The sequence below is a fragment of the Podarcis raffonei genome, chromosome 9, assembly GCF_027172205.1.
Source record: "Podarcis raffonei isolate rPodRaf1 chromosome 9, rPodRaf1.pri, whole genome shotgun sequence".
In the NCBI taxonomy this organism is placed as follows: Eukaryota; Metazoa; Chordata; class Lepidosauria; order Squamata; family Lacertidae; genus Podarcis; species Podarcis raffonei.
This window is the reverse complement of record NC_070610.1, coordinates 76,788,357-76,814,018: the sequence shown is the minus strand read 5'-3', so window position 1 is coordinate 76,814,018 and position 25,662 is coordinate 76,788,357. Positions and strand designations below refer to the sequence as shown.

General features: G+C 45.0%; 1 protein-coding gene across 1 annotated transcript in view; it reads right to left on the bottom strand.

Annotated features, from left to right (window-relative positions):
* Positions 1-2,614: 2,614 nt before the first annotated feature.
* Positions 2,615-25,662, bottom strand: part of FBXO41 (F-box protein 41) — an 82,705-nt gene continuing 59,657 nt past the window's right edge. The window contains exons 9-13 of the mRNA XM_053402121.1: positions 22,092-22,187; positions 19,596-19,714; positions 18,001-18,159; positions 13,075-13,190; positions 2,615-9,799 (exon numbers count right to left, since the gene is read on the bottom strand). Coding sequence (XP_053258096.1) covers positions 9,737-9,799; positions 13,075-13,190; positions 18,001-18,159; positions 19,596-19,714; positions 22,092-22,187 — 553 coding nt within the window. The 3' untranslated portion in view covers positions 2,615-9,736. The remainder of the gene's footprint in view (positions 9,800-13,074; positions 13,191-18,000; positions 18,160-19,595; positions 19,715-22,091; positions 22,188-25,662) is intronic.

Below are 25,662 nucleotides of genomic sequence, written 5' to 3'. Positions count from 1 at the left end.
TTGGAACTCCCTGTTGCTTGATATTAGGCAGCTGCCTTCACTGTACTCTTTTTAAAATTACTCTTATAATGTTGGAAGCTTCCTTGTGACTGGGGCAACCCAATCAGATGGGCGAGGTATAGGTAATAAATTATTATAGTGGAACCTTGGTTGTCGGACATAATCTGTTCTGGAAAACTGTTTGACGTCCGAAAGTTTTGACAACCGAGCCACAATTGCTGGTGGGCAAATTCCTTTTAAAAAGTGGAGAAACGTTTGAAAATGGAAGCATTCACTTCTGGGTTGTCAGCGTTTGGATTCTGAATTGTTCGGCTTCCGAAGCATTCGACAACCGAGGTTCCACTGTAGTATTATTATTATTATTATTATTATTATTATTATTATTTTCAGTGCCTGCTCATTTTTGTGTGTGTGTTTAGACAAGCCAATCCAGAGGTTTAGAAAGTTGGTGTTTTTAGCCTGCAATTTTGCAGTTTTTCTCATGCCTTCAATTACTGCACATTTTTCTTAGCCTTACTATTTTGGTAAACCACTTTGAGGGTTTTCGTTTTCGTTTTACAATCAAGTGCTATATAAAATTTTATAAAATAAATAAATAAAACAAGGCAGCGGCCCTGTCCAAATCTGTTCAGCTTCTCTTGGCACAAGTGCAGAATTGGCCGAGTGCAGGTGCGTTGCCATAAAATGTTTTCCCCACCCCATGTTGGCGGTGATGACTGTCGGTTGTAGTAGAGCAATTAGGCCAGGGGTCTGTCATGTTTTGTCCCCTGTTGAGCTGCAACTGGGAGACACAGAGACTTGACTTGCTCTTTGTGCAGAAACCGACACTATCGCTCGGGGGGCTTTTCCTTAGGAACCCAGTGAAGTAGCAAGATCTCTTGTTAGTTAATGTTTCAAGCCCTTCTAATCTGATGCTCGGTCTGTACAGCTATGTGCAAATAAAACTATCTATATCACCAAAACTGGGGACATGGGTGGTGCTGTGGGTTAAACCACAGAGCCTAGGACTTGCCGGTCAGAAGGTCAGTGGTTCGAATCCCTGCGACGGGGTGAGCTCCCGTTGCTCGGTCCCAGCTCCTGCCAACCTAGCAGTTCAAAAGCACGTCAAAGTGCAAGTAGGTAAATAAGTACCACTCCGGTGGGAAGGTAAACGGTGTTTCCGTGCACTGCTCTGGTTCGCCAGAAGCGGCTTAGTCATGCTGGCCACATGACCCAGAAGCTGTACGCCAGCTCCCTCGGCCAATAAAGCGAGATGAGCGCCGCAACCCCAGAGTCGGCCACAACTGGACCTAATGGTCAGGGGTCCCTTTACCTTTACCTATATCACCAAAACACCACCAAGGAAGCTCAAACCCAAGGTGCATGCTTGCACTCCTACAATTTCTCCCAGCTCGCAGATTGGGGGCCCCTCACAATCTGGAGGCTGTATAGAAAGGTAATATGGGAATATGGATGGTCATTTATCCTTACTGGATTGGGACGCAGACAAGCGCGCACCCTCAACTCCGGAATGAGCAAGGAAACAGAAAAAGCTCTGGAGAATTTTCCAGCCCCACTCAACAGAACTGTGATATTCTCTACACTTTGGGAATCTGCAGAAAGACAATTCTGCCCTCAGCAGTCAGGGCCCACCTTGGAGGTATAAACTGCGTTGAGCTTTTTCCCTACAGTCAAGTGGCATATACATTTTATGAAACAAGCAAAGAAACTGCAGAAAGATGGAAGGAACGCAGATGGAAGCTTTACAGATGCCTTGAAATTGGCCCAAGGGGTGATGACATTTGCAGGTGAAGGAAGAAAAGAAAGCTTGGCTTTAAAAGAAGCGTGGGCAAATACATCGAGGAATAGGTCTAACAACAGAATGGAGCATCTATGATCAGAAGCAGTCTACATCTGAATACCAGTTAATAGGAGAAGCAACAGCGAGAAATGGCTGCGACCCTCATGCCCTGCTCGTGGGCTCCTCTACGGCCATGATCCTGATCAGTAGACAGTTTTCATTTTTTCTGGGACAGCAGCTGATGCCATGGACCCGAGATGCGCACTGACCACATCCCTCTGGCATTTCCCATCTCCTGCACTGGCTGCGTAAACTTCCACCACGGATCTGGTCTGACACTCTTCCCCTTAGTAGCCGACTGTTGCATTCAGGGAACTTTCTTCTACCCATATTCAAAATCCAAGCTAGTGACGTAGGACTTGGCCAAAGTTCAATGCAGCTCAATACTGTCTGGCAGTGACTTTGCAGAGTCTCAGGCAGGGATCTCTTCCAGATCTACATTGTGGCCTTCCGCATGCAAGCAAGATGCTCTACCGCCAACCTATGATCCTTGCCCATAAACTGCTCCCTCCTCCTCCTCCTCCTGTTGGTGCTTAAGCCATGTGCTCCCACTGGCCAATGCTTCAGCCAGCCCTGGATCTTAGAAGCAGATCCCATGCCGCAAATGGCAGAGGCGTACGTTTCACTTCGTTCGGATAGCGCCACGTGCTAAATGACATGACGCAGAAGGCTTCACGCTCAAAGTTCCCCTCTTCCCGCGCAGACTGACACCACAGTTTCAACATTTGACAGTTTTACAAAAGCGCATCGGAGCAGCAACAGCACCAACAAGTCGGGCAGCTCCTGCTGCCGCCCGAAACGGGCTTCGATCTTCGCAAAATGCAAAGAGGCGCCTCCACTTTGCAAACCATGTTAAAACAAACCTACTCAGCGGCAGCGGCGCTTCGTGCGCCAGCTGTGCCAGATTTTCCCCAGGTTCATTTTGCTCAGCAGAAGGTGACATTGCAAAAAGGGAGGTGTGAAGTTTGCTTGGAAAGAGCGAAAGATAAATCGCTGCCTTTTGCGGCGACTCCGCCATCTGTCCCCATCTCCCTCCAAAGCACGGTTAGTGCTGGGCAGTCTCCTTCAAAGTCAAAGGGGCAGCAGGTACTTTTAGGGGTGGGGGAATCTGTCAATTTTGGTTTCTTCCAGTTTCTCAGTGTTCCAATCTTAATCAGTTCTCTACATTTTGCAGCAACTTGCAATTTTTCTTTTTCTTTCTTTTTTAAAAAAGTGCTTATGAAAATCCATCACAATTTCATGCAAATTTCTCCTAATAAACACATATTTGTATGCAATTTCACAGACCGAAGACATTTTTCCACAGCATTTCCCCTGATTGTGCTATTTTCACTGATGTATGCATTTATATGCACATTTAACAGAATTCCCTTTTTTGGGGGCACACATTACTCGTCTGGAGAAATGCATTGCAAAATTTGGGGATATGTGGATTTCAAAGTTCCTGTGCTGTTTTGGAAAAACGTGAATCTGGGAAATTTGAATTTGAATGCAATCTGAACCAAATTCCTCCCCCACTCCTTGCTACTATACAGGTAGCAACTGCATAGCATAGCCCAGGGGTCGGCAACGTGTGGCCCATGGGCCGGATGCGGCCCATGAAGACCGTTTTACCTGCCCACGAGCTGCTCCCTTGGCGAGTCCCCCACACGCTGCGCTAAACCAGTGCAGCACACCATGGGGACTTGCCAAGTGGTGCTGGAAACCACATATGCGCATGCGCAGATACCGGAAACTGCGTCTGCACATGCCCGGATGCCAAAAAACGCTTCTGTGTGGGTGTGATTTTCGGCATCTGCGCATGTGCAGACGCGATTTCTGGCATCGTGCTGCGCCGGTCCAGCCCACGGAGGATCTCAGTGGGAGTGATCCGGCCCATGGCTGGTAAGCTTTGCCGACCCTTGGTATAGCCTCTCTGCACAAAAATAGCCACCCCAATTTTGCAGAAGGTGAACTGCTGTTGGGAAATGCCCCCTCCCCAATACACTGTGGCTCAACTTCCACTTGCATGCAAATTTCTCAATGAGTGCACCAGTAAGTCATAGCCTGTGTGTATGAACTTGCCATCATAGTGCAATCCCCATAGAAAAGGATGTTTGTATGCCCCCTTGCTTTTTAAGGGAAAACTGCTTGCACATCCAAGCCCTTTTAATAAATCTGGGTTCTTCTCCATGTATTTAGCAGATGTGGGCAGGGAGAGCGGAGCCTGTTGCCCCACACTGTACCCATTGAAGGCATGGAGGGCAACCCAAACCTCTGAGCAGGGCTTCAGCTGTGAGCCGTTGAGGGTGGAGTGATCGACAGAGGCATGCTGATGTACTAAGCAGCTCTTCAACCTGAGCATACCATTTCCTGCACTATCCGTTCAATTAATGTTTATATTCCCCAAAGGCCTTTAGAACATCCTCACGGAACCCAGTAATACAAATAATCACATTAAGAAAAATTCATTTGCCTTCAAAGTATTGCAGAGACATTTTCTGCCTCCCACCCAGTTTTTTTTTAAAAAAGAACACAAAACAAGTTTTTGGCTCAAATTTACGTTATGACACCCAGAAGTTCAGGGGGCTTGATCCAGCTCCTGTTAGTCTACATGCTTCCCATTGAACTCAGTTAGACTTACTTCTGAATAGATAAGTGCAGAACAAAGTAAAACACTTTTAAGTCTTATTGATGCCCCTAGGAGAAAGTTGAGCCTAGGCTCTGCGGTTTCCCATTGGAATCTGTGAGGTTTGCAGGTGCTAACTGGATCGTGGCCCCAACTATCTGATTTCTCGGTTAAGAATAAGAATAAGTTTTAAACAGGAAAGAAAACATATATCAAAAGTGCTCAGGTCCTGTTCAAAGTGTGCAAGGGTTAACACTGCAGAGATTGGGGGGGGGATAATTTCCAGCGAACATCACATCATCATCCACTTACAAACCTCTTTTTTCCTGCCTTCTCAGCACAGTGAGCTGTGAGACTGATGGGGTGGGGGACAGGGAAGAAGGGAAGGCCATGAACCAGTCAGGGATTTATGATAATAATAATAAAAGGGAGGGAGACCACACACCCATAGCTCAATTTTGACCAAAGTTCACAGGCAGAGAATCTCACAGTTATCATCATCATCATCATTCTTATTTTCTTAAAAAAGAGAAAATAAATAGCGACGTCATTCCACCCAATAAATAAATAAACACGTAAGTAAATAAATAAATAAACATCTTGCTCTCCTCGCCCTCCCCCAACAACCCTCCAAACCTAGAGATGAAATATCTCTTAGAAGACACTTTGGTCTCTGTTCCTCTGAGTCACACCTTTTAATCCTGCTCTTCCACCTTCCCTACACCTCCCAGTTATATGTCCTGGTAACATGAAATCGTGGCTTCCCAGGCGAATCGCTGCGCACCATGCGCTGTTCTTGACCGCTGCCCTCTATTCACACATCCCTTGGAATGCGATCTTGGGGGCAACAAGAGGAGAAGGAGGGAAAGCTTCCCCCTCCCGGTAGCCACTCCATCCAGTCGAATGCCATTGCTTGGAGGACTTGCCGTAGGTGGATGCTGTCACAGCTGCCCCCCGCTTCCAAAAATGAAAGAATGTTCCAGCTAAATCCACAGCCCTGAGGGCACATCCCTGGATTAATCAGGGGGACCCGAACCTTAGATTCTTCCACTACCAGAGACTCTGCAGAAGGATGCATTAGAACGAGGGCAAGAAAGATAGTATCAGGCCAGAATTGGCTCTTGAGTCCTCCTCACATCCAATGGGCTGGTTTCCTCTCTGGCACTCTCTTTCAAAAAGGAAAAGAAGGCGAGAGGGGGCAGAAATTAATGGAAATTGTAGTCATAGCAGCAGCAAACATCCTCATGAGCTGAGCTTCTCTGCCCTTGATGAACGAGGAGGAACCAAAATAAATAAATCAGTCCCCCAAACGACTCTCAGTTAAAGCAATCCCTCACTAAGAACAGAGCATAGCGACACATGCTGAGTAAATAACTTTGCTTTAAAATCTCTCTTCGTCTTTTTTTTAATTCTTTATAGAAATAAATACTGACTTTTCTTGAATTTAAGGTAACGTTTGTTCAAGTTTCTGCACTGTGTCAAAGGCGACTGTTCAAGGTCATGGTTTATCGCCACTGCCAGAAAACTCTTGTGTTTAAAAAGTATCAAAATGTGGAATTTAGGAGGCTCGTGTTCACTTTCTCCTCCATCCTTGTTGCTTTTTGTTTCATTCCTTCTTATCGGATGATTATTTTTAATTTTTGCTGGTTTTTTAGGCATCCTTTTAGACTCTTCGGACCGTTAAGCTGGCCACACCAAACACTTTGCTCCCTTCCTCCTCCTGTCCCTTCAGTGGACAGGGCCGTGATGAAAAAAGAAACTTTGGCAAAATGGCTGCCTTCCTTGTAAACACGAGGGCGCCCTGCTCCTTGAAGACTGCATTTCTCAGAATGCAGTGCATCTCAAGCTGCAGGTGGAGCAATGCATTCTGGGGCCTCCTTCCTGCAAAAGCTCTCCATTTACTCCAGGATTTGTGACCCTTGTGCCCTCACGACAGGAGAACAAAAAACCCCCAAAGGTTGTGCAAGTCTTTCGGAATCAGGATTAAAATAAAATAAAAATCACTACCTGTGAGAGTTGACTGCTGGAAAAGGCAATAATTCTGTGAAGCAGAACTGGATTTTTGCAGATCTAAAATCTCAGTGAGGGTTCCGTTGACCCTCCTTTTCTCTGAATTCTCACTCTCCCCAGTGTTGCTATATGAATTCTTAGAGACTATTTATTGCCTGCCCAAACTGAGAGATCTTCTTAGGGCAATTTAACACTTCACATGGCACCAAATGTGGGATTTCCACCCAATGTGTCACTTGGCCGGGAGCTGCAAGTAGATCTGTCAATTTTTTAAAGTCCTCATGAAAACCCAACAGCTTTTGAGTGTGAATTTCTCCTAACACTAGAATCAGCAGCATCCCATACCTAAGATTTCAGGGCCTAAATGCCTAGGGTTGGCCTTTGTAATGTCTTGGAGACGGAGGTTAATTGGGAGGGGTGAGTAGAGGAGGGCAGAACCTGCAGACTGTCTGTTCTCTAATTTGCAGCCAGCTCCTGCTGGGTTGAAGCTTGTAACCTGCATGCACACTCTTCTTAATTATTTTAAATATCTATATTAAAGGCACACTTTCCACTTGGCCCTAAAAAGTCCTCTGCATCTTGTTGAGGCAACTACTCTCTCCTCTGTGTGGGTCCAGGGAGCACCTTCCATGGGGCTCTGTCCAGGGTCCTGAAGCATTCTGATTCAGGGCCCATTCAGACATCCACTTGTCTCGTCCCTAAAAAGCATGGGTGCGAGTGGTTTTGCTTCTGCTCCACTGCCTTCCCCTGTGGAACACCCGTTCCTTAGTGATAAATTTGAGCAACTGTCCATTGGAGAAAACCCGACTGACGTTTGCTCCGATTCAGTGGCAAATGATAACATGGCCCTAAGAAGGATTAACCTTTTCACTTTGAATGGTGCATAGAAGCAGCCCAGATGCAGCCTAAACTAATTAGCAGTTTTTGCAGCCTGCCTGCTCACTGAGGCTTCTGTGTTCAAGAACCCCCCAAATCAACATGGTGTCATCATCAAGTGTGCTTTGCACAACTTATTCTTGCCACAGAATTCTGGGGGGGGGGGGGGTTTGTGTGCAACATAAGGAATAAGGATCCTTCCTTCTTTTGGGTGTGGGGGGTTTGATTATCAGTAATAGAAGCTTTATCAAGTAATAAAAGCTTTAAAACCCACCATATATAGTCCTATCTGTCTTTTTCAAATAACTTATCTTTGTAACTACAGTTAAGCCCGCAACTTACATTGCATTCTGGGCACTGGGCATAAATCCAAAATTGTGTATAATCAAAACATATGGGGTGCAATGACGGATAGGAATGCCAAATATTTTTTTCCTGGATTCATGCCCCCTTTAAATTTAATTTAATTTTTTTTTTTTTTGCAAAGTGCATTAAGTTGTATAAGTTGTGGGCTTACTGTACTGAACCGGGAGTCCAACAGCTACTTGATAAGGGTTGGCTCTGATAAGCGTAGCCTCTGAGAAGGGGGTTGCCTTGTTTTTTTCTGGCATGGAGCTTGTGCCTTCATCAGCTGCACACCAGGCAGAAACCCAACAGGTCAGCCTCGCCCCACCCTCCCCAAGAATGGAGATGCTCTGATGGAATAAAAACAGCTCCAGATAATTCCAGCTGATGAAGGCACAGCGTAGCGACCCCTGGCTTAGACTAGAAAATGCTCCCCTCAAGTCCTCTCTCAAGGCCAGCCCTCGACTGCCCCTGGGGATTCAGCATAAATGCTATGCCAGAAAGGATTTTCTCAGGTTGATCAAATGCTTTGGCCGTGAGCTTATAAGCCAGGCTCCTCCTTGCAGGATCTGGAACCTGCACTTGCTAGCTGTGTCATTTTTGCTGCGGATCCATCGTCACAGCAGGATGCTGACTGCAAACTCCATCCTTCTGCTTCCCCAAGAAATCCAACTGAAGCAAAGCCATCTGCCTGAGAAATTCGGGCAGAGCTAGTTCCTCTAATTTCTGGTAGCTATGTGCTCCCTAAATCTTGGCATAAACGGCAGGGATTGGGAACTGGTTAATGTCGGGGGCCAGTTAATACCTGGAGGGCACTTGCAGATCTGTAAATTGTGGGGGGGGGGGGACTGGATCTCCCTGCCTCCTGGAAAGCAGGCAAGCTAGGGATGATGGATGGAGGAGGCTTACATTCAAAGCAGAAACGTCTCCTTTCCACTGTGCCAGTTGCCAAACGATTAATCACTCGGCGAAGCCACCTGCCAGAAGAGGAAGACGGTGGCTTTCCATGAATCAGGAAAAAGTTGGTGGCAAGAGATGAAAAGAGGATGTTGCAGGCAAAGATGCTTTATGGCCTGTGCAGGAGAGAGAACAAGGGCCCTGGCTCAGCGGCCCAGGTCCTGGGTTCAGTCCTCAGCATCTCCTGGGAGGACTGGGGAAGACTCCCTGCCTGAAACCACGCAGAGGAGCTATCAGTCCGTATAGACAATACTGAGCTAGATGGACCAAGGCCTGACTCTGTATAAGGCAACTTCCTATGTTCCTGGCTCCAAGACGGAAATTGGTGAGTGGGGAGAACATTCCAGGGTTCCTCTGCAAGGTACGAGATTTGTTTTCTTAGGATTGTAGTGGTCTCTGGCCGCAGGGAAATTCGGCTTTGCCTTTTCTTTCATAAGAGAGAGGGGGGAAATCAAAATGAGCAGGAAACCCTGCTTCTCCCCACAATAGGAACTGCCCCCTCCCTCAGTAAAAAACCAAGAGTGAGCGAGAGAAAGAGCCCGAAAGGAAAGAGATGAAATGAGGCTCCGAGGCGATGTAGTTTCAGACGGAAGGAACGACCAGTCGTTTCCACAAAGGAGGAGGGCGAATCGAGGGAGTCAAGGGAGCCTTGTTGATTTGTCACCCTTGGCCGAGAAGTTGTTGAAGGGCGAAAAGAAAGAGAGTCTCGACGGCAAAGGAAGGATCTGCAAAGAAGGGCCAAGCTTCCCTTGCACAGCTGCCTCCGCGAGATGAAAGGAGTAGGAGGAGAAGGAAAAGGGATGTTCCCGCTGGCAGTCTGGAGAAATTCCTTTGCTGGGCGTTTTGTTATGTGTGTTTTCATAGCACCATCATCTCAGCGATACAGCTGACCCTTCACCGCACGGAAAAGGAGCTCGTCGCGCCCAGTCCGGAAGGCCTGCTCAAAGATGCGTGCGCTCAGCTGGGTGCTTCTGAAAGCGCCAGTCCAGAGAACTGCGGCTGGCAGGCAGGCTGCTGGTGTTGGCGCCAGGATGTCTTTACTAACAGACGGGCAGGAGGTGTTAATCTGGGGTGCGCGTTGGTCTCTCCCCTTGCAAAGGTTAACAGCCAGCTTCCACCTTAATGTGTAAAATCTTTGAAAAGCCCGGCCTCTTCTTCAGGGCCTGGAAGAGATAGAGAAGAGAGAGACGGCAATAAATTTCAGGGGAAGAGGTGTGCGGGAAGAAGTAGGCTGCTCCAGTTGGGCCAGAGCTGCTGCTGCTTCTTAATTCTTTTTAACAACACTTAAAATAAACAACAAAGAATAAAAAATAAAAAGGGAGAACGTGAAAGGATAAACTATAACCCTATAAGAAATAACAATTGCAATTCCATACATACTTACCTAATATATAGATACTGACATTATCCAAATACATACCGTATTTTTCCATGTATAAGACTAGGTTTTTTAACCAAAAAATTAGGTTTAAAATTGGGGCTCATCTTATACACGGGTAGTGCTGAGGGGTGTTTTCTTAATCTGGAGTCCCCAAAAATAGGGGGCGTCTTATACATGGGGGCATCTTATACATGGTATGTATTTATTTTTTAACTTGAACGGGTTCCAAATTTCATTATATTTCCCCCCGCAAACTCTACATCTATAAGCAATCCACTCATAAGTGGTAAGTGCAATCATGTTTTCAATCCATTGATTAAATGGAGGCATCAATTTATCTTTCCAATGCAGCAATATCAGTCTTTTGGCCATAGTAAGGGTAGGAAGAATCCAGTTACGTTCCTCAGTTGTCAAATTCCATGTCGTAGGTATGTAGCTCAAAAGAATATTATCCTCTGGAAATTTTATTTTTTCCCCACACAGTCATATTTATATAATCCACTACTTTCTCCCAAAACGTAATAAGTATAGGTCATTGTAAAAACAGGTGTTTTAAAGAAATATTATCCTTATTACGTCTCTGACAAGACAGTTCTTTTCCATACAAATGCCATGGAGTTCCAATAAATTCTAAATGTTTGGGCCAAAGTGAGGGAATGTTTTCTGGCCGGGTGAGTCAGATCCTTATGTCCTCAACCCCGGGGGGGGGGCAAATTTGACAGGTGAGCGGGATTGCCCATCTGTCAATCACCCTATGCCATAGCAGTGGGAGGTGACGTGGCGCTTTGACGCACCGACTACCGGGACTTCAAAGCGCAGAATGGGGGCTGTTTGAAAGCCCTTTTGCAAACAGGGGAACTGGCACTCACAGTTTAGGTAAAATCAATCTCTGCCCTCCTGTGCATCCACTGACATAACCTGCTATTATTATGATTTATTAAATTCATATGCCGCCCTTCAGCTGCAGATCTCAGGTAAGTACATTATATTGGAGTGACTTCTTGTTGTTGTTTAGTCGTTTAATCATGTCCGACTCTTCGTGACCCCCTGGACCAGAGCACGCCAGGCACTCCTGTCTTCCACTGCCTCCCGCAGTTTGGTCAAACTCATGCTGGTAGCTTCGAGAACACTGTCCAACCATCTCACCCTCTGTCGTCCCCTTCTCCTTGTGCCCTCCATCTTTCCCAACATCAGGGTCTTTTCCAGGAAGTCTTTTCTTCTCATGAGGTGGCCAAAGTCTTGGAGCCTCAGCTTCAGGATCTGTCCTTCCAGTGAGCACTCAGGGCTGATTTCCTTCAGAATGGAGAGGTTTGATCTTCTTGCAGTCCATGGGACTCTCAAAAGTCTCCTCCAGCACCAGAATTCAAAAGCACCAATTCTTTGGCGATCAGCCTTCTTTATGGTCCAGCTCTCACTTCCATACATCACTACTGGGAAAACCATGGCTTTAACTATACGGACCTTTGTTGGCAAGGTGATGTCTCTGCTTTTTAAGATGCTGTCTAGGTTTGTCATTGCTTTTCTCCCAAGAAGCATGCGTCTCTTAATTTTGTGACTGCTGTCACCATCTGCAGTGATCATGGAGCCCAAGAAAGTAAAATCTCCCACTGCCTCCATTTCTTCCCCTTCTATTTGCCAGGAGGTGATGGGCCCAGTGGCCATGATCTTCATTTTTTTGATGCTGAGCTTCAGACCATATTTTGCGCTCTCCTCTTTCACCCTCATTAAAAGGTTCTTTAATTCCTCTTCACTTTCCGCCATCAAGGTTGTGTCATCTGCATATCTGAGGTTGTTGATGTTTCTTCCGGCAATCTTAATTCCGGCTTGGGATTCATCCAGCCCAGCCTTTCGCATGATGAATTCTGCATATAGGTTAAATATTGGAGTGACTGGCCAGTGTTAAAAAAAATGGCCTTATGGGCCAAATCTGACCTGCAGGCCAGAGGTTCCCCAACCCTGATTTGGGTGAAACAGTCTGGCCCTCTAATCTCAGTCTGCCTGTCAGTCTTCACCTTCTTACCTACAGCCAGTCATGGGGTGGCTCTGCTTGTCATTTATTCAGCATTGCCTTCACTGACTGGCAGTGGCGCTCCAGGTTTTGCCAGCTGAAGACTGAAAAAAAAAGGATTAAAAGTACTTCCCCCCAAAAACCAGAGTCCTTTCTGTTGCAGATAATCCAGACGGGAATTCCCAGGTGTCAAAAAAGGTTATTTATGTATGCCACTACTGCGGCCTGTGTTTTGTTAGCCCCCAAATGGAAAACGAACGAGGTCCCAACCAAAGAAGAATGGCAGCTTAAGATGATGGAATATGCACAGCTTGCGGACTTAACATACAGAATAAGAGAACAAGAAGAACATATGTTTAATGAAGATAGTAAAACGTTTAATGAATATATGGGGGGCGGAATTGTGTACACTTGAAAATGTTGACATTATTAAGATAAATTCAGCAGTGTAAATAAGTTTTGATGGATGTAATACTGGAATACTGAATGGTTTAGTTTGTGTAAAATGTGCAGGGATTTAAGATATGAATAATGAACCATGGAAAGAGAAGAAGGGAAGTCCTTGCTGGACCCTCGAGTTACGTACCGCTCTGGATACGTAACTTTTGTGTTGTGAATGCGGCAAACCCGGAAGTGTATACTTCTGGGTTTTGCTGCGCATGTGCACAGAAGCGGCGCCTCCAGTTACGGACTTTTTAGGTTAAGCACGGACCCCTGGAATGAATTTAATTCGTATCCGGAGGGTCCACTGTATTTTAAACTGTAAAACAGAAAATTTAATAAAAATTATAAATAAATAAATAAATAAATAAATAAATAAATAAATAAATAAATACAGTAAATGGACAAAAGTACAAAGATTCATACAATGTTTAGGGGTATGCGTACTCCTGTGTCCTTCCCAGAAAAAAGCACTGTATAAAAAGACTGAACCTAGGATCTTTGAGGATGAGCTCTTGCCACTTCTTTCTCCAAGCAAGCCCATTGCTAAAAAGGAAGAGAAGCAAAACAAGACTAATAAGGATTAGACCACGTGGGAAACTCATTACCTGGAGTTTGGTCACCATTTCCTCAAACATCTTCCTGGCCTCAGAACTGTTTGGTTCCTTAAAGTAGTCCGAGATCCCAACCTGCACCACGATGGACTTCAGGTTCCGGCAAACACCTTTAAGGAAAAAGAAATGTCTTCAGCACGAAAATCTGGGTTGGGAGATTTCCTCTTCTCTTGGGGGAAAACACACACATAAGAGGTGAAGAAAAAGGCAACCCCCCTTTCTGCATCATGACCGAGGGGGGAGGGAAGTGGTGGGACTTCATGGCTACCAGGGGGAGACCTTAAGCAGGGGTCAGCAAACTTACTGCGCCTCGGGCCAGTGTCTCCAGCGCTGATCACGCCATGGGCCAGAGGGTGGGGAAGCGCATGCCCATATGCATGCACACATGCTATTTCCGGCGCACCTCTGGGTCAGAGGAGCACCAGAAATAGCTTGTGCGCATGTGCACGGGCCTCCTCTGACCCAGATGTGCACTGGAAATAACGCTTGCGCATGCGCAAATAACGCTTGCACATGCACAAATAATGCTTGCGCATGTGCACAAGCTATTTCCGGTGCTCCTCCGACCTGGAAGTGGGTAGCTGTGCAGCGCAGCACTGGTAAGAGCGGGCGGTGGGGGTTGCCACGGGCCGGATAAATGAGTCCCGCAGGCCTTAGTTTGGGGACCCCTGACCTTTTTTTTATTATTATTTAATTTTTATTCAAATTTCCAATAACCATTCCAATTACAATTTGACATCCAATTTAACTTATACATCTTTTAGACTTCCATCAGCCTATCTGACAATTTTCATATTTATCACAACTTCTCACATTCCTTAAATTTATGTTGCACTTTAACAATCCTTATTTTATCTTCTCCTTAAAGCGACATTCCTATCTATTCTTTTCACAGAGCTTCCTGAAATCCAACAAGCGTTATTTCCTGATCACACACAGTTTTGATATACTCTGTAAATTTATTCCAGTCCTCGGTGAATCTCTGATCGCGTTGGTTTCGAATTTTTCCCGTTAATTTGTCCATTTCTGCATATTCCATCAGTTTCATTCTCCATTCTTCCCTCGTTGGGATTTCTTCCTGTTTCCATTTTTGGGCCAACAAGATTCTGGCTGCTGTAACTGCATATCTAAATAACTTCACATCCTTCTTTTCAACATCATTACCTAATATGCCTAGCAACAATGCTTCTGGTTTCTTAACAAAGGTATATTTCAACATTTTTTTCATCTCGTTATAGATCATTTCCCAAAAGCATTTCACTTTCTTACATTCCCACCACATGTGATAAAATGTTCCTTCTTTCTCTTGACATTTCCAACATTTATTACTAACTTTAAACATCTTTCCAAGTTTCACTGGAGTTATATACCATCTATATAACATTTTCATAACATTTTCTTTTATCGTAGTACATGCGGTGAATTTCATTCCCTCTTTCCATAATTTTATCCACTCCTCTAGTTGTATGTTATAACCAAAATCTTTGGTGGGGACCCCTGACCTTAAGGGTGTTGTGGTACCACATTGGTGACCCCTGCAGGAGAGAAGCTGCTATTTCACCTTGAACCCTGATGATCTCCACTTTGTATGACCATGAAAGGTCAGGGTTCTAGTCCTCATGACTGTACAAAAAACAACAACCCAAAGAAGACCGGGACATTTGCTACAACTCCAGCACCCTTATTATTTAAAGGAACGTCCTTGGTTGTTCTTCCGCCCAACTCTGAAAAAACTAGAGGGAAAGCCCTCTGCGTAAATCCATTTAAGGCATTGCTTACGTCATTAATTGTGGGTACCAGCTGCCAGAATTCTGCTAAATTAAATGCTAATAATCATCTGCGATATGAGCTAGTAATCACTATTTTGGAAAATTGCTAGCAGCAGCTGATACGGCTGTGCGAGAGGCGAAGTTTGCTTGAGCCGCTCATATCTCTAACCGTGCCTCCTCTACTTTTAATTTAATAAATCGGGCCGTGAGCTTTCAATTAGCAGATAAATCCACAAGGTAGATCAATTAATAGATCCCCAAATTAGTAGATTTAATCAGTGGGGCTCAGAGTTAAGGGGATGCTTGCTAAATTTTGCATGTGCTTTGGCCCTTTCCTAGGGAAAAGAGAAGGAAAGTCATGTTATAGGTGGACATTCCTTCTGACAATGGTTATAAATTCCCACGTGAAATAAAACAAAAATAATAGGCTTGTTGAGGTCTGCTATCATTCGCAACTGCATTTTAATTTACCTAATTAACACAAAGAGGTCAACTAAAAAGTCATTAATTGTTGGGCAGCGATGCTAATTGATTATTTGTGTAAAAAACAGTAGGGCGTGTCACCTAGCAAACTTCCTGGATATCGGTAACAAAGCAGCTCTGGCAGAAAGCCAACCTCTGCTATTTTTAACAGTGAAATTCTCTATAAATGCTCTATTTGGCACTTGTTCCTTCACAGCCAAGTCTTAACTGAAAAGAAAACCTGAGCTTCTCTGGAGCTTTGTACCTCTTGATGGGAGAAAAGGTGTGTGAGGAAAGTAGATTTTTCTTCTTTCCCACATATCCAGAGTCAGCAGCCAAAATAGACATAAGATCTGGGGTTGCAAGGCTTTTTTGAAGGGTGTGGGGGGGTCAATAGGAGTATTTTTTTATTTTGAGTTAGTGCTATGGGTACAAATTAAAAAATGGCTGCCAAGGGGTGTGTGGCATAATACAAAATGGCTGCCAAGGGGTGTGTGGCATAATACAAAATGGCTGCCATTGGGTGTGTGGCATAATATAAATGGCTGCCAAGGGGTATGTGGGGCATAATGCAAAATGGCTGCCATGGAGTGTGTAGCATAACACAAAATGGTTGCCATGGGGTGTGTGGCATAATACAAAATGGCTGCCTAGGGATGTGTGGGGCATAATGCAAAATGGCTGCCATGGTGTGTGTGGCATAATACAAAATGGCTGCCTTGGGGTGTGTGGCATTACCCTAAATAAGCAAGAAGAGCAAATAGTGCCATACACTCTGGATTTTTGAGGGGATTCTACTGATAATACTAATACTAAAACTAAAACTAATACTAATACTAATAATAACTTATTATTTATACCCCACCTATCTGGCTGGCCTTCCCCAGCCACTCTGGGCAGCTTCCAACAAAATACTGCCATACTGGTCATACTGGCTAGCACACTGGCACCCATGGGTGCCATGTTGGCAACCTCTGTGATAAAATTAAAAAAAAGTCAGGCTAATGGCCAGGACTTTTTCCCCCCAGCTGGAACTCCGTTCCCGCCCCTCTCAGGTGGGCGCCATTGCCCTCCTAAGGGAACAAGGGTGGCGTTCCTGGTGAATTCTGGCACCTCTTTTTCTGGAAAAGTCACACTGCTAATGGCCCTCCTAGTCCAGCGCCCTCCTCTTGCGGTGGCCAGCGGATGCCCCATTAGGGAAGCCCATAAGCCGCACCTGAGCTCAATGCCGCTGGCCCTGCCTGCCATTTCCCATGGTGGGAGACTTCCCCACAAAACCAGCTACTGGTACTGAGAGGCTTCCAAAAACGGAGTCAGAAAGTAGCTATCGTGGCTCATCGCCACTTGATCTCATCCTCTCTTAAAGTCATCTGAGTTAAGGAACTGTGTGGATAACTTCTAAAAAGTGCAAAGGAGATGTATGGGCCCCAATGCAGATTGGGACCCTCTGCAGCGCACCCGTGAATACCACCCCCAAAAAAGTTTTTTTTTCCAAAATGAAAGTGCCTTTAATTCTCTTTTCAATTTTTTATTTTTTGGAAAAGTAATAATCGTAAATAAATAAGAATAAAAATGTGCACCCCACCACCGAGACCATTCCATTGTAACTATCCAACCTCTCAAAATTTCAACCCCTCTTGCGATGGTTTGACGCCTTTCCATTTTAACAGCACAAATTCTACAAACACCCTCCATATCTCAAAATCAATTCTCCTGCATATTCCCTGTCTTACCTTAATGGCACATGTTACTTTATAATTAAGGCTATAACCCACACCTCTTTATACCATTCTTCCATTTTATATTCTGCTTGCCCCTTCCACTTCCTAGCTACAATAATTCGTGCAGCTGTCAATAAATTTGTGAGCAAGTCCTTCATAGATGTCAGATATCAGGTGCTAGATGTCAAAGAGAACAACAACTACCAGACTTTTAGAAGACATCTGAAGGCAGCCCTGTTTAGGGAAGCTTTTAATGTTTGATGCATTACTGTATTTTAATATTTTGTTGGAAGCCGCCCAGAGTGGCTGGGGAAGCCCAGCCAGATGGGTGGGGTATAAATAATATATTATTATTATTATTATTATTATTATTATTATTATTATTATTATTATTATTATTACCTGCCAACCTTCCACCACATTGTAAATTGAGAATAGGGCTACCTCTGGATTTCTTGTCAGCTTTAATCCAGTGATTTCTGTTATCTCCTTAAACACCCTTGGCCAAAAAAATTGTAAATATTTACACCCCCACCACATTTGAACATAATTCCCTGTTTCCTGGTGTCCCCCCCCCCCCAAAAAAAAGTTTGGAGGAAGCCATGACAGTTAAGCCACTATAAAACTGATATGTCCTCACGGTAGAGACGGTTCTTCTGAATCTCTTCCAGCCACCCAAATAACCACAGGAGAACCTTTGCTGCCCCAACAGTGACCGGCCAGTTGGGTTTCCAGGGATCTTATCACCGAGCCCCAACATGTGAAGGTCTTGCAGGATCAGGTCCATTTGGTCCAACATCCCCTTCTCACCATGGCCAACAGAACCTTCCAGACATCCCATCCCATCATTTGCTGGCTGTCTCCCCTCTTCCTAGGTGCCATTCTAGGTCCAGGAACGTGGCAGGAACCCTCCTGCAGCCCACCTGCCCCGTGGCTTCGCTTTTTTGGGGAGGGGGGTTCCCACTCACTGTTGAAATGCAGCAAGGCTTTGGGTGTGACCGGGGTGGATGTCAAGACCAGCATCTCCAGCCCCTTCAGGCCTTCCCGACACACCTCGGCCGCCACCTCCTGGTTCACCTCCGTCACGTGGTCCAGCTCCAACACTTGCAGCCGCATGCAGTTCCGGGCTGAGGATAAAGACAGGCATTTGGGGATCAGCCAGGATTTGCATGACCATTATATTCTATATATTAGATAGATAGATAGATAGATAGATAGATAGATAGATGATAGATAGATAGATAGATAGATAGATAGATAGATAGACGGATAGATAGATAGACAGATAGATGGAAGATAGATAGATAGATAGACAGACAGATAGATGGAAGATGATAGATAGATAGATGATAGATGATAGATAGATAGATAGATAGATAGATGATAGATAGATAGATAGATAGATAGACGGATAGATAGATAGACAGATAGATGGAAGATAGATAGATAGATAGACAGACAGATAGATGGAAGATGATAGATAGATAGATGATAGATGATAGATAGATAGATAGATAGATAGATGATAGATAGATAGATGATAGATAGATAGATGATATAGATAGATAGATGGATAGATAGATAGATAATAGATGTATAATAGATGATATAGACAGATAGAGAGATAGATATAGATATAGATATAGATGGGGACGCGGGTGGCGCTGTGGGTTAAACCACAGAGCCTAGGGCTTGGCAATCTGAAGGTTGGCGGTTTGAATCCCTGCGAAGGGGTGAGCTCCCGTTGCTCGGTCCCTGCTCCTGCCAACCTAGCAGTTCGAAAGCATGTCAAAGTGCAAGTAGATAAATAGGTACTGCTCCGTCGGGAAGGTAAATGGCTTTTCCGTGCGCTGCTCTGGTTCGCCAGAAGCGGCTTAGTCATGCTGGCCACATGACCCGGAAGCTGTATGCTGGCTCCCTCGACCAATAAAGCGAGATGAGCGCTGCAACCCCAGAGTCAGTCATGACTGGACTTAACTGTCAGGGGTCCTTTACCTTTACCTAGAATATTTATCAGCCAAAGGCCTGGTTTAAAAGGAACGTTTTCACCTGGTGCCTAAAGATGTATAATTTAGGCACCAGGCGAACCGCCCTTGTTATTGTTAAAGTCCTCATGCAAACACATCGTTTAATGGTTTTTTAAAAATTATTCTAATACATTTCAACACAAGGAAAAAACCAGTCATTGACAGACTTCCCTTGCTCTCAATCCATGGTTCCTTTTATCTTCCACTTCCTCTCGCGTTTTCTTAGTTTCCCCAATCTTTCTCTGCTTCTCCCGTTAACTCTCGTTCTAACTTACACAGCTGAAAATATGACCATCCAGCTATGCTAATTGCCTGCTTATAGTAATTTTTCATATAATCAATAAATAATATCTAGTCCTCCTTATAGCTTTTCTCATTTTGGCTTCATATTCTGGTGTCATGCCTGAAAGAAAGCAAACACACCCTATTGCATTCACCACCGCATTCCCAGAATGCAAAACGTTCGCTGTTCTGCCCCAGGCTTTCTGCCCCCTAGAAGCCCATTTCACAGATGGAGAGCCTGAGGCTAGATTTACCTAAGGAAGCCAATCCTTGCACTCCGCAACCTGCTCCGCCGACGCCCAGCGCCCTCAAATGTGGCCAACACCGCCCAATCATCTGCAGGCAGCGGTTACTGAAGCGGGTTGGTTGCTGGCTGGAAGGGATTTTTTTATTTTTTGGAGGGGAAAAAAAAGGAGAAGAAGAAGAAGAAAAAAATGCAGACAAGAAGCTGATCAAAGCATTCCAATTTGCATAATGTCATTAACAGGCACAAATTAGGAGAAGAATGTGTCATCTGCCTTGGCTTATGGGAGTTCTGCGCAGTGAAAATAGATGTAATTTAGCTCCAGTTGTTTCCCAGCCCCCTGAGTAACAAGCAAAGAGAGGAGGCATTTTTAGAAACTTGTTTTATCGCACGTTGGAGGGAGAGAACTAAAGGCAGGGGATGCAAATTCATATCTCGGATTGTGCTGGATTTCCCCCCTTTGTGTAACAATAAAAAATAAATCCCAAACTGGCACCGGTCTTGAGACTCGCTTCTCTCTTTTTGTCACATATCATTCCGTTGTTGCCTCTCTGTTCTTTACCCCCGCAGAACCGCGGAGCTGTAAGGGACCCCAGGGCCATCTAGTCCAGCCCCCTGGAAAGCCAGGAATCGCAACTAAAACACAACGACGACACCAGGGCAGCTTTGTTCGTCCTAAACCCCATCCAGGAACCTCTTCCCATTAAAAGATATCTAAGCAATTTCACAGTGGAAACATCAGCAATAAAAACAACAACAGCACCATGCGTCAAAACCATTCCGTCCGCGCAAGCAATTAAGGACAGCTTGCATATTAAAAATACATTTCGTATGTAAGGACAATTTCAAGTCCCGTATGGATACAGATCTCCACTTAAAAGGCTTGTTGGGAAAGGAGCGTCTTCGACGGGTGTTTAAAAGGTGATGTGGAGCTTGTCAACACTTCCCCCCCCTGGGGAAACCAATTCTTTGGCAATAAATTGGAACAAACAGCAGTCCACAAAACACCTGATTGCCTTCTGCTCCGATAAAGCACCAAACTTTGGTTTCCCAGGGGGAGGTGGCACAGACCCTCCTGCACCTGAGGGAGGGAAATTGGGACACAACCTCGAAAGAGACCACGCTCCCTCGCACTCATGCCCCGCCCTCTCTGGGCTCCCTCCCTCCCTCGCACTTTTGCCCACTGCCATGGCAGCGGCTGCAGTCTCCAACTCCGACCCCGTCGCATCCCCATATGTACTTCTGGAAGCCAGCTCTGCCTAGGACCCACGTACCTATGGGACCGCCTCTCCTGGTATGCCCCGCGGAGGACCTGAAGGTCCACAAATAACAACACTTTGGAGGTCCCAAGTCACAAGGTGGTTAGATTGGTCTCCACTAGGGCCAGGGCCTTTTCAGTACTGGCCCCGACTTGGTGGAACACTCTGTCACAAGAGACTAGGGCCCTGCGGGACTTGACATCTTTCCGCAGGGCCTGCAAGACAGAGCTGTTCCGCCTGGCCTTTGGTTTGGACTCAGTCTGACCCTTATGTTTCCCTCCCCTTATGGTCTTGATTTATCAGCTACTTTAAAATGAGGCTGCATTTTAAATTGTGTCCCCCCCCCTTTCCCCCATATTATGTTTTTACTGTGATTTTATTGGTGTTAGCCGCCCTGAGCCCGGCTCTGGCCGGGGAGGGCGGGGTATAAATAAAATTTATTATTATTATTATTATTATTATTATTATTATTATTATTATTATGTGCAGATACAAGGCAAAGTTTTACTTCCATTTTATTTCCTCCTGAACTGTGGTTCCCAGTTTCTGGTAAGCAGGGACATTTCTCGCCTCTGGCAGTGGAGGTACCAAATTAATTCTCACCCTTGCGGTGAATATATATCTATTTTACTAATTGATAGAAGGCCTGTGGTCTCCACTGCTGCCCTACAGCATGGGTTGCCAAACTAAGGCCCACAGGCCAGATCAGGCCCAATTGCCTTCTGGATCCAGCCAGGTCCAGGAATCGCTGCGTGGATCGCCAGCTGGCATGTCCTTTCCCTCTCCCTCCCTCTCCCTCCCACGGCAGTGATGGCGCCTCCTCCCTCCTCCTGGCTTCTTCCCGCCCTGCCTAGAGGAGGAACATGCAACACCAGATGGCGCCAGAGAGCAGGAAATTTTAAACCACGATTTTCCATAGAGATTTCCCCCCCCCTTTTGTTATAATTTAATTTCTGACTTATTTATAGTGGTTTTCCCCCTGTGTCTAGATCCATCCCAGTTGCACTTGGAGAGGTGTTTTTGAAAAGTTTCACATCAGCCACGGCGGTGTGTGTGTGTGTGTGTGTGTGTGAGTCTGACTGCTGCCGCAGTGCTGGGAACCCTCCCTGCACACACAATTTCGTCCATGAAAATTGCCCTGCTGGTGTTGCTATTTCCCATGTGTGTATGTGTGTGTGCGTGGAGGAAAGAGAGGAAAACACCAGCAAAGGTGCCAGGGTATTAAATGGACGTTCCGGCATTCTTACCAAGGGTGCAGCGGCGCCACCTGTAAGGAAATGATGTCTCGACAGCCTGCTCCCAGCGCCCAGATAACCTCATGGCCCACGGGGTCAGTGGAGCTCCTGCAACGAACAAATGGGAAGATAGAAAGAGATGAACAACTCCATAGGAGCAGATGAGCATCAAATTGCATCTGATCCACCCTCTCCCACAACTCAGGTGTTCTTTAGATTTCTCCAAAATGGCATCCTTTGGCAGGTAGATTCTGCAACAGGGCGTTGATGAAAACAGATGCATAGCCAAATGAAAAAGTACTGGAGAGCGTGAATTGTGTTTCATGGGAATTAGCGGGAGGATGATTTAGATTTAGGATTTAGCAAGGCGAGTGAAGATTATTGATTGATTGATTGATTGATTGATTGGGGTGGAGTGTCTTCACCCCAATCATTCAGCCGGGACCCCAAGGTCCAGCTCCGAGGGTCTTCCGGCGGTTTCCTCACCGCAAGAAGTGAAGCTACAGGGAACCAGGAACAGGGCCTTCTCGGTGGTGGCGCCTGCCTTGTGGAACGCCCTCCCACCAGATGTCAAGGAAGAAAACAACTATCTGACTTTTAGAAGACATCTGAAGGCAGCCCTGTTTAGGGAAGTTTTTATAGTTTGATGTTTTATTGTGTTTTTAATATTCTGTTGGGAGCCGCCCAGAGTGGCTGGGGAAATCCAGCCAAATGGGCGGGGTATAAATAAATAAATATAGTAATGATGATGATGATGATGATGATGATGATGATGATGATGATAATAATAATAATAATAATAATAATATAATAAATAATAATAAACAAACAAACAAACAAACAAACTAGCCTGGAAAGAGCACGAAGTGTCCCCTGCCACAGGTACTGCCCTTAGCAGGTAATGCCATTATTATTATTATTATTATTATTATTATTATTATTATTTATTATTATTATACCGCGCCAATAATGACCATTGCCAGGACATGGAAATCACTGCAATTATTGAGCATGGTGCAATGGTAGCATTATTGGGAAAAAACTGACATGGAAATCGAAGGTAGCAAGAAATATTATAACTTTACATAGTCTGGGGCAACTTTATAGATTATACAAACAATGAAACTTACAGGTATGCTAAAACAGTGCCTACGGTCTACAGCTCAGTTTGGCGAATAGGAAGCAGATATTTTAAATCAGATTTCCCCCCCTCCATTCCTCCTGCCTTTGTATAAAACCCTGCACACGAGAACTGCCGCTGATCTGATATGCCTTTTCCTTTCTGGACAACAGTCCAAGCAACAGATGTTGTCATGTATTATTTCACGTTTGTTAAGATTGCTATGGTTTTAACATACAAACTTTAACAAAGTTCTGCTGGTGTACTCGGAGACGACTCTCTGATTGTTGGTTGTTGTTTTATTTTTGATTTTAATGTTCTGTAGCTGTTACGTGTGGTTAAAAATGTAATTAAAAAACAAACCCAATTTCATGAAATTCATACACCACTTGATTGTTTTAAAAAAACCAAAAACCGAAGCGGTAAAAAAATGGATCTGGGCCCATACACCCTCTTTTTCCAGGACATGGCCTCTTTTTCAGGGGCAATATTTCGATGAAGGAGGATTTTTTAAATTTACCAAAATGTCGGGGGGGGGGGCATGGAAGCAGGCTACTTTTTATGTTGCATATGCAGTACTAGACAACCAAGAGACAAACATATGTATCTGAAGAAGTGTGCATGCACACGAAAGCTCATACCAAAAACAAACTTAGTTGGTCTCTAAGGTGCTACTGGAAGGAATGTTTTCATTTTGTTTAAACATATACATAGTTTTGCACGATGCAGGAAAGGATCAGGTCCTTATATGTACATATACATATCATAAAATCCATGACTATGAAAAGCATTAGAGATATGAGATGATCAGAACCCTCCGAACTAGAAGCATGGAAAGTCCTATTAAATTTTTTAATAATTTGGCAGAATATCTGGATTGTTTTTGTACATTTTGAAGGGACATTGTAGTGTGCGCCTGCTCCCAGACCCCTTCCCTTCTGCCCCAGGCGCTGGCAAATGTGTCCTCTTTTTTGCTCTTCAAAATATGGCAACCCTGACCTAGGGTGAAGGTGCCATTTGGATTTCCGATCTGAAAAACATCTCAGGCTCAGATGGTATTATTACACCAGTGAAATTAGCTAAAATGTATAAGACAAATAATAAATGTTGGAAATGTAAAGAAAAAGAAGGAACATTTTATCATATGTGGTGGGAATGTAAGAAAGTAAAGAACTTCTGGGAAATGATATATAATGAGATGAAAAAGATGTTGAAATATACATTCTTTAAAAAACCAGAAGCATTTTTACTTGGTATTATAGGCCGAGGATATTAATAGACAAGACGTTAAAATGTTTTTATATGCAACAACAGCGGCAAGAGTACTGTTAGCCCAGAAATGGAAGCAAGAAGAAATTCCGACGAAAGAAGAATGGCAGACGAAATTAATGGACTATGCAGAATTAGATAAAATGACAAGAAGGATTCGAAACCTGCGGGACCAGAGATTTACAGAAGATTGGAAGAAGTATACAAATTAATAATAATAATAATAATAATAATAATAATAATAAATTTTATTTATATCCCGCCCTCCCCAGCCGAAGCTGGGCTCAGGGCGGCTAACAACAATAAAACAATACAAAAGTACAACACAAACAACACTCTAAAATCATTCATTATAAAATTAATTAAATTCAAGCCACTGGCCACTATTGGGCCAGAGCTCCGCGAAGATTGCCGAGGGAGGGAGTCAGGCTGTGCCCTGGCCAAAGGCCTGGCGGAACAGCTCTGTCTTGCAGGCCCTGCGGAAAGATGTCAAGTCCCACAGGGCCCTAGTCTCTTGTGACAGAGTGTTCCACCAGGTCGGAGCCACAGCCGAAAAAGCCCTGGCTCTAGTTGAGGCCAGCCTAACTTCTCTGTGGCCTGGGACCTTCAAGATATTTTTATTTGAAGACCGTAAGTTTCTCTGTGGGGCATACCAGGAGAGGCGGTCCCGTAGGTACGAGGGTCCAAGGCCGTATAGGGCTTTAAAGGTTAAAACCAGCACCTTAAACCTGATCCTGTACTCCACCGGGAGCCAGTGCAGTTGATATAGCACCGGATGAATGTGATCTCGCAGCGAAGACCCCGTAAGGAGTCTCGCTGCAGCATTCTGCACCCGCTGGAGTTTCTGGGTCAGTCTTAAGGGCAGCCCCACGTAGAGCGAGTTACAATAATCCAGTCTGGAGGTGACCGTCGCGTGGATCACAGTGGCTAGGTCAGGGCGAGAGAGGTAAGGAGCCAACTGCTTAGCTTGGCGGAGATGGAAAAATGCCGCCTTTGTTATAGCTGCAATCTGCGCCTCCATGGAAAGGGAGGTGTCGAAGATTACACCCAAACTCTTAACGGACGGTGCTGGCACTAACTGCGCCCCCGCAAGAGATGGGAGTTGCCCCCCCAATCCCATATCGTCCCGTCCCAGCCACAGGACCTCTGTCTTCGAAGGATTTAGCTTCAACCGGCTCCCACGTAACCATCCAG